This window comes from Halichondria panicea, chromosome 7 (assembly GCF_963675165.1).
Source record: "Halichondria panicea chromosome 7, odHalPani1.1, whole genome shotgun sequence".
Taxonomy (NCBI): domain Eukaryota; kingdom Metazoa; phylum Porifera; class Demospongiae; order Suberitida; family Halichondriidae; genus Halichondria; species Halichondria panicea.
The window spans coordinates 5,720,224-5,734,438 of NC_087383.1; the positions used below are offsets into that span (position 1 = coordinate 5,720,224).

At 41.6% G+C, this 14,215-nt stretch overlaps 2 protein-coding genes across 6 annotated transcripts in view; both read right to left on the reverse strand.

The window, feature by feature from the left end:
* Window positions 1-216: 216 nt before the first annotated feature.
* On the reverse strand, window positions 217-3,577 carry LOC135338517 (cell death-inducing p53-target protein 1 homolog). Of its 2 annotated transcripts, XM_064534686.1 has the most exons (5): window positions 3,466-3,577; window positions 3,304-3,426; window positions 1,854-1,894; window positions 1,034-1,258; window positions 217-540 (listed from the first exon to the last, which is right to left on the reverse strand). In XM_064534686.1, exons 1-5 carry the CDS (start codon window positions 3,539-3,541, stop codon window positions 379-381), a joined length of 627 nt encoding a protein of 208 aa, XP_064390756.1. In that variant the 5' UTR covers window positions 3,542-3,577; the 3' UTR covers window positions 217-378. The 2 variants fall into 2 exon arrangements, with proteins under 2 accessions (XP_064390756.1, XP_064390755.1); XM_064534685.1 differs by having other exon boundaries at window positions 3,304-3,541.
* Window positions 3,578-3,671: 94 nt separating this feature from the next.
* Window positions 3,672-14,215, reverse strand: part of LOC135338516 (calcium-binding protein P-like) — an 11,222-nt gene continuing 678 nt past the window's right edge. The window contains exons 2-8 of one of the 4 annotated variants that reach the window (XM_064534682.1): window positions 13,294-13,367; window positions 10,549-10,596; window positions 9,459-9,674; window positions 7,254-8,758; window positions 5,768-5,805; window positions 5,325-5,537; window positions 3,672-4,039 (exon numbers count right to left, since the gene is read on the reverse strand). In XM_064534682.1, coding sequence (XP_064390752.1) covers window positions 8,582-8,758; window positions 9,459-9,674; window positions 10,549-10,596; window positions 13,294-13,367 — 515 coding nt within the window. In that variant the 3' untranslated portion in view covers window positions 3,672-4,039; window positions 5,325-5,537; window positions 5,768-5,805; window positions 7,254-8,581. Of the gene's footprint in view, window positions 4,040-5,324; window positions 5,538-5,767; window positions 5,806-7,253; window positions 8,759-9,458; window positions 9,675-10,548; window positions 10,597-13,288; window positions 13,380-14,215 lie in introns of all 4 variants that reach the window. The other 3 variants (XM_064534681.1, XM_064534684.1, XM_064534683.1) reach the window with 3 other exon arrangements.

Sequence of the window (14,215 nt, forward strand, 5' to 3'; positions counted from 1 at the left end):
TCCAGTTGCTCTTGTGCAGAGCTTATAATTATACCCAGATTAATATCAGCTATTCCACAAAAATATTTCTCCCACGAATGAATGTAGTTATACCCTCGAAATAATTACCTGCTATGTGGTACTTTGATAAGCTACGATATTTGCACATCACAATGATTATGCAAACACATCCCTCCCAGGCCCATATCATATATCACCCTCAATAGAATAAGTAAGTAGATTAACATAATTATACATCACAGTTTGGTGTAATTATGAAGTATGTGATAAAAAAAGATATAATTATACATAACATACTAAACGCTGTTTGTATCGTTTACATCACGTTACTAGGTTAATAACACAATCCGGCATGAGTAGGGAAGTTTGTTAACGTTATCAAAATCTGAAAAATAACGTGAAGTACCAAGCCATCACTCCTCCGACTATGGCCAGTGTTCCAACCACTCCAAACACAATGGCAGCAATAGAACAGCCAATGGAGATTTTCTCGTTACTTTGAGCACTCTCTAGTTGCCCACGACGAGCAGAGCTTGTGGCCTGTGCATGGGGGGAGTGATGATGGGTGGAATAATAGTAAGACCATTGTATATCTGTAAGTGTGTATGAGAAGGGGGGGGGGGGGGGTCTTAGCAGACTTATAGCTACCAAAACAGCCAATTTCCACGAAAAACAACGGCCTAGTTATCGAATAGCCTTCGTATGTTTGAGCACATCAATCTAAACAAACTGCCCAAAGCTACATTGAGAAGGGGACGAAGGACGAGGGGGGTAATTCGTAATAAGATTCATTAAAACTATAATTATTATGACAGGTACTGCTGTAATTATGACAACTTGTGAGCTGCATTTGCACCATCTCAAATATCAACATTTTTCCTGGGGGAGCATGCCCCTAGTTTGGAGTACTGTTATACCGAATATAGACTACCCTACATTTTTCATTTACCTAAAATCCTGGATGCGGCTATACAATTACAGTCAACTTAAGTGTGGTAAAAGTTACAGTATTATTATCACACTACTAACGTACAGAGTTGGCAAGCAGTAAGGCTGGAATGGTGCACACAAGAGCCCAGAAACATCCAGAGAACAAAGCAAAAAATGTTAGCACTAGTGCAAACATCATGGCACCTTGTCCAGCACTATTATTAATACGAGGCTGATAGACCACTGGCTGTGGTTGATGTTGTACCACCGTCACGTTACTAGAGGCTTGCTGACCGTAGGGCTGTTGTGGTTGTTGTTGAGGGTACGCCTGTGTGTGTGTGTGTGTGTGTGTGTATGGGTAATTCCGAGAGCTATTTGAATGCATCAATTATTTGAAACTGAAACTGAACACGAATTACAGGCTTAGGGTGGGGGTATAACATAAGATACCAACTCTTCCACTTCTATTCTAGCTGAGAGCTTTGAATGCATTAAGAAATACCGTAAAATTATTTGATCAGAGGCTGCGACTACTAAATGCTGGCAGAGGAGGCTACAATTCGAGAGAGGTGTTTTCTTTTTACCTGCACAAACTCGAACTCTAATAACTCATGAGTTTAAAAGCACTATAAAAAGCTGCAACCTAGTTAGCTGCTATAACCAGTATCATATGGCTGCTACGTGCAGAGACATAGCCTCAAAGCTCACTGAGGCTACTATTTGAGAGTGGCTTCTATTGCACTGAAGATTGGCTGTAGGGAGGCTACTATTTGAGTGGGGCCTTTATACAAGAGCGGCCTCTGATAAAGCATACAGGGTAGGACAATCTGAACACAAATTAAAGGCTCTCAAAGATAGAAGAAAAAGCGCAAGGTTTTGATTTCGACTAATCACAGAACTGATACAGATTATATGGAACTCACCGTGTGTTGTTGCTGTGCTGCATAGTAGGGAGGGGGTGGAGCTGTGTGTGTGCGTGTGCATGCGTGTATGTGTGTGGGCGTTGGAATGTATAGTGTTTGTCCCAAAAAAGGAAGAAATTCAATATCTCAGAATACACAGTCACATGCTAAATAGTTCTAATTGCTTCTAAATAGGCATCCTACTAACCTCCTGACTGTGAATACTGTTGTTGTTTAACCACACACACACACACACACACACACACACACACACACACACACACACACACACACACACACACACACACACACACACACACACACACACACACACACACACACACACACACACACACACACACACACACACACACACACACACACACACACACACACACACACACACACACACACACACACACACACACACACACACACACACACACACACACACACACACACACACACACACACACACACACACACACACACACACACACACACACACACACACACACACACACACACACACACACACACACACACACACACTGGAATGTATAGTTTGTCCCAAAAAAGGAAGAAATTCAATATCTCAGAATACACAGTCACATGCTAAATAGTTCTAATTGCTTCTAAAGAGGCATCCTACTAACCTCCTGACTGTGAATACTGTTGTTGTTTAACCACACACACACACACACACACACACACACACACACACACACACACACACACACACACACACACACACACACACACACACACACACACACACACACACACACACACACACACACACACACACACACACACACACACACACACACACACACACACACACACACACACACACACACACACACACACACACACACACACACACACACACACACACACACACACACACACACACACACACACACACACACACACACACACACACACACACACACACACACACACACACACACACACACACACACACACACACACACACACACACACACACACACACACACACACACACACACACACACACACAGGGCTACACACACACACACCATGGATTCAGTTTACAGAAACAGGACGGCCACATGAAGTAATATGAACGGAATTAAGTATTACGTGTATTGTGCCCAACAATTTCATTATAGCACAACATAAAATCTCCATGAGAGAAAATCCACCCCACTCGCACAGTCATGTAGCACACTACACACATTGCGTGAGGGAATTCAGTTGGTTACGTATCAGTACAGTGAGGTACAGGCCAATCCTCAAGTGTACTGAGTACAATAGCCATGCAATTCTGAACCAGACACTTCCATAGCTTCCCCTCTAGGCCACATGAAGTATACTTTATTGTTTTTCATAATTATGCTTAGAGCCATGCTAAAACGTTGCTGTGTATGTGGGATCAAAATGTCACTACAGTAGCTAGTTACAGCTAATAAATAAATCCTCTCACCTGAAGGGTCGTGTTGAGGTGGGTACTGGGCTGCAGGATAACCAGGCTGCTGTGTGTAAGGGGCAGGTGGGTATCCCTGGGCCTCTGGATTTTTAGCAGCATCTGTGGGATATGGAGCAGAAGGTTGTTGTTTAGCAGCATCTGTGGGATATGGACCAGAAGGTTGTTGTTCTGGATAGCCAGAGCTGGACGGGTAGGGGGCTGGGGGTGGGTAGTCGGACTGCATAGGATAGGCCATTGTGGAAGCTATAGATCTATCTGTGAAGACAATTATTGTTCAGTTAGTTGTTCTTGTATTGACTTTATAAAAACTTGACTAATCTCGGTATCCAAGCGACTCGCGATCGACTATTCCTTTTATCAGCACAGATCTAAAAACGCTTCAGGAGTGGGCGTTTTTTATAATTAATTTTTGCAGATCTCGGGGTTACATTAAAATAATGGGTGAAAGTTGTGTATACATAAAAAAAAATTAATGTACATGTATAAATACAGGTTAATATTATTATTGTCAATGTTCAGGGTCCCTTGTTCCCCTGCTGCATCTCCCCATTTAATAGCAATAGCGGCTAGAGTAGCAGGAGGAGGTTCGACTAGATGACAGTCCAAACACGATCCCAAACAGAGACCCCACACCAACAACAGCTCCAACTATAGCACCAACAGTGCATCCATACGAGAGGTTGTTGTTTGACCGGACACCTTCATGGTCACCACGAGCACCAGCATTTGTAGCCTGCAAAGAAACAAACCAAAACATAAATCAAACAAAATCATAATTGCAGAGGCTCTGTATTCAGCCCACTCTCTCAGTAAAAATCCATATACTATAGTTATAACAGTTTCAGCAGAGTGAGACCAAATACAGTGACTTACATGTACTGTGTAATTATACCGTGGGCGTATAAAGGCTCTTGTATAAAGGCCAGCCTTCTACTGTACAAGCAGGCTCTCCTTCTCCAGTTCTTTATCACAATACTTAGAGAATAATTAGAGGTAGAGTTAGGAAAAAGGAGAGCCTAGAGAGCCTGCATGTATCGGAAGTCGCGTGAGCTATAGGGAGAAGTAGGTGCATCATGATAATTATACTGGTGAGCAGACCAAAAGCCGTAAGTGATAGAAGGCGCATGGTTTTCTGCACAGTTCTCTGCCCAACAATTGCATGGTTTCCACACTTCTTTATAGATGTTAAGTTTCCTACTGCTGCCAGATATGACTATGACCTCTTGCAAATAAACGATTGAACTAGCTAATGGAGGAGATTTGTTTCATTGAAACATCGGTAAATTGTTATGGGCGTGGTTAATCTCTATAAGCGCATCCGGATAATTGGTGCATAGAGGCCTGCTCTTTTCCCTATAGGCGCATGCGCTTAATAATGGTACCTGACGTCACGATTGTGAGCTAGATATCGCCCATGTTCATAAAAAATCCTTGTGGATCACGTGATTTCCCAAACCAGGCCTTAATTTTTCTTAACTGTACGCCCATCTCTTTCTTTTATCGAAGGCTCAACTAGTGAAGCTCAAGTGCAAGTTTAGCCTCGTTCCCAGGCCGATCCGTCTCCAATTGAACGCTAGGTCGACTCCTAGGCTCGTTTGAGCGAATTCCAACCACGCCCAGATGCAATCAATACCAGGCCTAGGAGTTGACCTAGCGTTCAATTGGAGACAGATCGGCCTGGGAACGAGGCTAGTGCAAGTTGAGAACACAACTGCGGAGTGACCTTCAGGGCCACCGTATAATACGGTATTAATACCGTATGTGAGAAATTTTCGCGGGTGCAAATTTTCACTATTTGTCTCCAGATACGGTAACTGAATGCAAATTGATTTGAGTCAGAGGGGATATCCCCCTTCCTCCTGGTGTGACACCCTGCTCAGTCTATACTTGTGTTGTCCGTTAGTGGCACTATAACTCTAAAACGGTATAGTACCTCAAAAAGGGGCATTGTGACTGCAATTACACGGGCAACCTTGACAAACATCAGCTATAATTAAATTATAGTATACACAACTCACAGAGCTTGCAAACACCATTCCTGGTATACTACACACAATGCTCCACCAACAGCCGCAGACAAGGGCAAATAGAGTGATAATGATAGCAAAGACAAGAGCCCCTTGTCCAGCATCTGATTGATAGTTGCCTGGACGTACTACCAGCACTGGAGCTGCTTGCTGCATAACAACCACATTGTTGCTCTGTTGCTGTTGGGCATAGACAGGGTGAGGCTGCGTGTGTGTATGCAGTGGGGAAATTATTCACACATTGTCAACAAGATTGATCTACATGACAGTCTAGTCATGCATGTTCATGGATGACATATTCTTATAGTACGTACACAGTTTCAAGAGGTGCAACACCACACATACTGCATGGGTTCCATCAACTGTGCATGTGTTGCACTACATGAACATGCATCTTTGTAGTTGGTAAGCATAACGTGTATAAGTGAACTCACTGGTGGCTGTTGTTGTGTATAGTAAGGTGGTGGTGGGGCTGTGTGTGTGCAGGGAATGTGTACAGTAAGGTGGTGGTGGGGCTGTGTGTGTGTGCAGGGAATGTGTATAGTAAGGTGGTGGTGGGGCTGTGTGTGTGCAGGGAATGTGTACAGTAAGGTGGGGGTGGGGCTGTGTGTGTGTGCAGGGAATGTGTATTGATTACATAAGTTCAGTCCCAAACAGGAAGCAGCACTGAATGAATAGTTATTGACGCTATACCTACACTATACGTGCCAGTAACTGATATTGTAGCAATGCATAATTATGACACAATATTAAATATACATCTCATGCACTTTATGATAACATTCAACATACTGATACATCATGACACAATTAGGTACACAACATTAGTGAAGTCATTAACATCATATGAGCTGACTATAGTACAGGAAGTGCAGAGGTTAGTTGCGCATAACACAATTAACCTTTGTGACTGGTGCTTCTATGAATTTAGACATAATTATTTCCTTTGAAGTATACACATTTAGGAACGGCCATATTTCCTTGTAAGACCTCCAAATATGCGACACCAGCAATTTTTTGACCTCTAAAAGTAGCGATAGCTGCATTGACAATTATTTTTTAATGTCGCGTTCTAAATAGAGGTAAATGTAGCCACTCCCTAGCCTCGATTGTATATAGCTCACTGGAAAATCAGTGTTTTTAAGCGGCCTGAAATCGAAGCAAGTAGACTCTGTAAAGTTACCTCCAATTAGATGCGACCCTCTAAATATGCGACACCACAACTTCAATATAATTTTTCCACCTCCAAAAGAAGCGACCTCTGGCTTCGTAATTATTAAAAAGTGTTGCTTTAAATCGAGATATTACGGTACACAGATTCTGAATGGCTGTTTCCAGGAGTGCATGATTTGTTACGAGTATTAGGAAATCTGATTAATTCGTCCACTACCGTATAGCGGGTATATTTCGAGGGTATAAATGTTCGCAGTTTTCGCGGATTGAGCCTCTACCGCGAAAATTTATACCCACGAAAATTTATATCTTTATTGAATAGTAGGCGTGTTCAGCATTATTGACCACACCTATCGACAATAAGAGGTACGTGCCTCACCGTTATAGGCTAGGCCTGGATTCGAGGCTATAACGGTGTGGAGGTACACTGCATGATGTTGATGTGCGCATGCGCCAAAAGGCTGGAACTCAGACCACGAAAATAAAATCCGCGAAATCCTGAAAATTTATACCCTCGAAATATACCCGCTATACGGTATACATGTATGTACGTATAGATTATAGATCTATAGCATTGTTTATCACACACTATAATTCTAGAGAATTCAGTTTTTGTGCCATGCATGTAAATCCAAATTCAGGGTTATCTAAAATTAATACTGCAGTAGTCTTAATTCAATAACTAGTAGTACAGTACGAGTGCACAGTCACTACACGTATAATTATAATCGATATTGATCCTCTCACCTGAAGGGTCGTGTTTAGGTGGGTATTGGACAGGATAACCAGGCTGCTGTGTGTAGGGTGCAGGTGGATATCCCTGCTGTTGAGGCTGACCCCAAGGATAGCCTTGGGTATCTACCTGCTTAGCAGGTTCTGAGGGATATGCCGGAGCAGTCAATGGCTGGCCAGAATAACCAGAGCTGGGATCTTGGGGTGGGTAGTTGGACTGCATAGGATAAGCCATTATTGTGCAAGTGAGGCTGCTGATTCGATGCAAAGAAGAGTTCTTGGTATCCTTGACTAGTTGACTTTAGTTTGCAAAACTTATAAACTGAAAGGCATCCGGTATCCCGCATGCGATATGCAGACTAAACATGACATAATTATGGACAGTAAACAATCTGTCATGAATAATTGTATAAGGCGTGGCATGGGATTGTGGGGGGAAGTCTCATAGACTAATTAAATTGCACTCTTGTACTGGAGTTGGCAGAATAATTATTTGCAACACATGAATAAAAGTGTTGAGCACTGTGGTTCCTAATCCTTATAAATGCTCATGCATTTAAGTAGTAAAACAGACCAGTGTGCATGTACACAAAATCCATATGAGGAACGCGTAACGCTCTACGCTTTTACTGGTGTGTTGCTAAAATTCTGCAAACTCCAGTATATATTCTGTTGTAATCATAGAGGACTAGACTGTATATGGATACCTTGATTGAGAGTTACCTTTTCTGGCTTTCTTTCTACTCGACTATAGAATATCTGGAACAATGTGAGGGGTTCATTCTATCTGTCAAGTTCTACTCACATCCAGAATAAGGTCTGTGTGTGATTGTTAATTTCGTATGTACAGCTGTGTGTTAAATAGTACAGGGATCATATGAAAACTGTAGGGGGGCGTGGCATGTACTTCAGCTAGTGCACGCGAGCATGCTCCCCCGGAAAAATGAGGGCTGGTGCATATGATAATACAGTACATCGTCATGGTGCAGCGAATTGTACAGTCAGTTTGGGGAGAATTAACTCTCCCTTCTACGCTATCACTGTAAAAACATTAAATGCGCTGAGCACATTAAAAATAATGTCGCATACAGTCGCTTTTTCAAAGTGTAGTTCTCATGTTAAGATCTATAATCCCATGCAGCATGGCAATTTTAACCACATTTATAGCTACAAAAAATTAATGTATATACATGTACAATTAAGTTCATTCACTCTTCAATCTATAAATCTATAAAATATCATTATGTAAAAGTTCATTAAAAAAATATTCACACATATGCACTGACTATATTATAAAGCATATATCATTTATAGTATACATTTTTAGAAGCATTTTTTTGGTCCTATCCGTTAAACCTGGAGAAGGAAAAGACGACAGTGACGTACCAAGCAACCACTCCGCCCACTATGGCCACCAACCCCAACACTCCGAAAATGACCCCAAAAATGGAACAACCGATGGAGATTTTCTCGTTGCTCCTAGCACGCTCCACCTCCCCACGGCTGCTGGCATTATTGGCCTGCATGTGCACGTATAATTACATAATAATATTATTATAATGGTTAACAACAATAATTATGCAGCAAATCCAGAGGAGGTTGGACAGGATATCACGTGCACCACTTTTTTCCTGAGCTTGCACATGTAAACTTCTAGTTATAGCTGGTGCTACACCATTGAAGAGACTGAAGGTATAACATTAAGTTATATGTATCTCTCTGGCTATACTTCGAATATAAAGCTTTCATTAACCAACCCGATCCCCAGCGATCCCTATATATTCTGGCGAGTTATCAGTACATACAGTGTCACGGTTTACTAAGTTCTTGCCAGCCAGTATATACACAGTGCAAGCTATCCTTACATGCATGCAGCCGGTACCCTATAGTCTAGCTAATCATGGCCCAGCCAGACAACAGACAACATGCAGACACAGTTTTAGTCAGGTGTTAAAAGCTCAGCAAAGCAAGCTAGAGTAGCCACAACTTTTTTTTACGGTATCTATATGGTAATGTGAGCAAAAATGTCACATGATTGATGACACGTGGCCAACCTCCTCTGCAGCAAATCTGTGTGATGTGACATGGTAAACACATGCAGATTATAGGATGAGCATGCATGCATGTAGTATATACATACATTATTGCGAAAACAATATCAGGGTTTTGCTGTATCATCGACAATAGAGTTGAGGATTGAGCGTTCCATAGCTTTCTTACCGAGACAGCAAACAAAATGGCTGGAACACTGCACACTAGAGCCCACAAACATCCAGAGAAGAAAGCAAAGAATGTCAACACAATTGCAAACACCATAGCACAAGTTCCAGCACTGCCAGCGTATCTTTGAGGCTGGTAGACAACTGGCTGAGGTTGGCTTTGTACTACCGTCACATTACTTGTGGTTTGCTGAGCAGCAAACTGTTGCTGGGGATACTGCACGAGAATTAATAATATTTTATAGCCTTCTGACGGACTGTCAGGACTATAGGAAATGAAGATGGCGTGGGGACAAGCATGGCTAGTAATTAAATGGAAGTATCGCGAGTGCTGATGTTTTGGTGGATGTGTCAAAGCTATACCGTATAGAGCGAGTTATTTTCATATGGTGGAAATATTTGATTGTATTGTAGCATCGTATCATATGACAATTAAACTATGATACTATTCTACCGCAATACATACTACCCCTGCTGCGCACGCACTATAATTATAGCTGCATGGGTATAATGAAAGCACCATAGGTACTGATGCGTCGGTGGAGATGCCAAAGCTACATAACATAAAGCTACTATATTGATGAAAATTTTTGCAATAATTATTTTGCTGCATGCAAACTCAGAGAGTGGGTAATGATCGACCATGACTGTTAAAAACGATCGATGCCAAAAGTTCAAGCCTAAAATTAATGGCTGCCATCAGCAGAGCCTTGCAGCTCTCTTCCTCACTCTTGCAGCTACCAATAGCTAGCGTTCTAGTGCAGAGCTAACTACTAAGTAGAGTAGTAACACTCGGTAAACAAGTTTGGCTACATGCTCTTCTGAAAAGGCTGCAATGGCATTCCAAGTAAGCAAAACAAGCCATAACTCGATCGAGAACAAAGCATTATTTTGCAAATCCACGAATTAAAATCCGACTAGAAGCCTATAGAAACTCTTACTTGCACTTGATTCATCCTTAAGCAGCTGTAGCAGTCTACACAGATACACAGACACACAAACACACTACTGTATACCTCGCTTGCGCACCGAGGCATAACTATATGCTATAATAGAGATGAATGCATAATTATATATACTCAGGTACTTACTGGTGAAGGTTGCGTTGGCTGCTGTCCAGGAAAGTAAGGGGGAGGGGCTGTATAGATACGTATTAGTGCATGGTATATTATATTGTCAAGTAGGCCCTATAATTATGCTTGGAATAAGGTGTCTAATAATTGGGCAACACTGTCTATTTTTGGTAAAGATCATTACATTAAGTTTTGCATAACGATATTCTCAAGGCAAAAATGGCTGAAGACACAATTTGTATAAGGTCTATTGAGGAATTGATCCTTCATCTTCAATGTGTAATTATTATATGGAGTCAACAAGAATACACTCATAAATTATTGTAATTTATGTCTTGTGTTGTTGTGCATGCATGTGCTGGTTTATGTCTACATCTTAATTTTGTTTGTAATTTAACAGGGCCTATGGTAGCCTCGTTCCCAGGCCGATTCGTCTCCAACGCTAGGTTGACTCCTATATAGGCCTGGTATTGATTGTATCTGGGCGTGGTTGGAATTCCTAAGCGTTTTAGCAAGCTAGCTAGCTACCTGTGACTCAACTATGGATACTTCAGTTCTGGATTTCGATGGACAAGGGGAGCGCTGCATGGTCATACCAAGCTTGTAGTCCATCAAAAATGGTAGCAACTGGTAGCAGAGAGACTTGCCATACCCTGTTGGGAACCACACAAACACTTCCCTTCCCTCAGACAGGAGCTTGAGGACCTGGACCTGTTCCTTCAAGAGAGTAAGGCCTTCTAGAACTGAAGTCTCCATAGTCGAGTCACAGGTAGCTAGCTTTATTATTAATTAAAACGCTTAGGAATTCGCTCAGGAATTTGCTTGTTTGAGCGAATTCCAACCACGCCCAGATACAATCAATACCAGGCCTAGCGTTCAATTAGAGACGGATCGGCCTGGGAACGAGGCTAGGCCTAGGCCTATAGACACAAGGGTGTACATAAAGTCATAATTATATTTGTTGCATTTTGAGTGGGCAGATCAAAGGAAACACTGTGCCAATATCTGCCATATGGCACAGGTCAAGCCTTGAACTGTGCTAGATACTGGCATAGTATGGCTAAAGTTACCTAAAGCCCACCCTCCACCCAGTAACCTGAAACGCAGAGGAGGTTGGACACGCATCATCATGACGCCTTCAGTCATGTGATAATTATAAACCTTTATAGAATTCCTTTGAGGTCAAAGGTGAGAATATAAAAGCTTATCAGTGCAAGTAAGAGCTAGAGAACGCTAAAGAGAAACAGATTAATGGTGCTCTGACCTCCTCTGCTCATATAGATCATAATCCTGTTAAACAAAAATTGGAAAAGTGTCAAAAAAATCTAAATACTAGTCTAGATTCCATCTTGGAATCTTTTCAGCAGTGTAGAGAAGGTGAGAGGGGCGGTGGGAATGCTCCTAGACCACTTCTGGCTACTTGCAGTGTCTCTGTACAGCCTACAAAACAGTGGAGCATCGAGGTGCCTAATGGTGCCTAATCGGCCATTTTAATTAGATTCTTATGAGCGCACGTGATAAAACCTGACGGTGGATGACGCGCGTCCAACCTCCTCTGCCTGAAACGGTCCCTTTTATAGTATAACACTGTTAAACAGATTCAGTGGTAGGCAGAAAACGTTTTTCATGCGTCTGGTGCATTCCACAGCCACCACAAGTAGTTAAAACTAGTTGTCCTATAAAAGGAGTGATGTGTACACGGAAAGAAATGCACAAGGAATGCAACAAATCAGTTGTTACACAGCTCACTCCTGCGCACATGGGATATATTGGCTCAGTAGTGCCTTTTCCCTCGAGGCTTGCGGCCCTCGGGCCTAAGTCACTACTGAGCCAATATATCCCATGTGGCACTCGTGCATGTGTCACAACTATAACATAATTATAGTCCTCTCCTTATTTATTACACGGTCGCGTAGCCTATATAATTATAAGATGCACGATATCATTTGATAACATAAACTTCGGCTCACGATCAAAAGGACAACATCTTATGAAGTTATCCTTAACCACATTGTATGGCAGCAAGACAGGTAATGAGCATGCTGACTAATATAATCCTTTGTAGTTTTAGCCACACCATATAACGCGGAGTGTTTCACGCAAACATTTTCGTTTCTAATCCTTCCTTTTCAATCTATGCTATTATAGACGGGTATAGTGATTTCAGATTTTTCTCTGTTTTTTAATATAGGGTACTAATTTTGGCGGATTTGTCAAAAGATGTACAGTATGTTGGAGTCAGATACAGCTTAGCACACACTCAAAAATACATGAAAATTACATGAAAAAAAAAGTGTTTTTAATTTGATTTTTTAAACGCATTTTATTATTAGCGCGTACATAATTTAGCGTTAATTACAAATTCGCTAAAATTCGTATTATAATAATTAATTTTTTTAGCATACTGCAGTAGGTATAATTTTATATAAACAATAATTATAAGGTGTATATTACGTCAATTATTATAGTATCTATACAAACATATATATACAATACATTGACCGACAGTGTAATAATAATTATGCACTATCGAATGTTTTGCGAGCATCAAACAATTATTGCGAACTTTGCAATGGTTGATCAATTCGCAACAATAAAATCCGCAAAACCTAAATTATTACGTAAATACACACGATCCTTGCCAGAACGCAATATAGTTAGATCGCAAAGGGTCAAATTTTCGGCTGATTTGGCTCATTCGCAAAGGTTTTTCACCAGCAAAATATTCTAGTAATACGGTATCATGCAATGACCTCACCATTAATTTGCCTGTGGATAAGCCGGCTGCTGTTGACCAGGGTATCCTTGCTGCTCTGGCAGAGGTTGCTTCTCATCGACTGGATGGAGAGCTACATATGTACATGCACGCGCATGTGTGTTTATAGTCTGCATGTATAATTTCAAGAGTATAGATAAGAGTAAGAGTGTTGAACTGCTAGTAACAGCAATTTCCTGCTCCTGCGTCATCACTTGATAGTTATCAGTACTAATTAGTTATGTTAGCAATACTTCCCAGAAACCGCACATGCTGTGATTGCACAGTGCTACAAACCACAGACCACAGTTTACTTAACAGCACTCATTAATTGAATAGTGACGACAGTGATGACGCACGTCAAGGCAAATGCGGTTCCACGATTACTACAGCAGTTCAACACTTTACTCTTATCTATTATCTACTCTTGATAATTTATATCATAATAAAATTATACCTCCTCCCGCCTAGACTCGCAAGCCGTCACTGTTGCAGGCGAACAGTAGACTGGTCAAACTCCGTGTTGAGACTCGTGTACGTTGATAGTGACGTATCACTAGAAAACTCTACGTATCACATGCAGTATCACATGCAGTATAGTGACGTCACGAAAACCGCAGCCACTTAGAATCTTATCTGATATGCTGACTGTGCAACACGAGTCTCTACACAGAGTTTAACCAGTCTATACTGTTCGCCTGCAACAGTGACGGCTTGCGAGTCTACCCCCCCCCCTAGACTCGCTGGCCACTCCCATCATCACTATCTTGAGGATTGGGACTGGTCAACTGCCAATCTGCGAGTTGTTCTTGTGGAATTTTAATTAGTTGCATGACATCATCTTGTGGTTTGTGCGGTTGGACCAAAGTTGCATAACTATCAAGTGAATGTGGGTTATGTCCCGTGGTTTATCTAACACAACATAAGACC

Bases quoted from the DNA above. Each gene is read 5' to 3' on its own strand.
- LOC135338517 (XM_064534685.1), bottom strand. From the start codon at position 3,541: ATGGCCTATCCTATGCAGTCCGACTACCCACCCCCAGCCCCCTACCCG. The intron at 1,259-1,853 runs GTGAGTTCCATA...ACACACACACAG, and splicing joins CAGCACAGCAACAACACACG to GCGTACCCTCAACAACAACC. The intron at 541-1,033 runs GTACGTTAGTAG...CCCCATGCACAG, and splicing joins CCTTACTGCTTGCCAACTCT to GCCACAAGCTCTGCTCGTCG.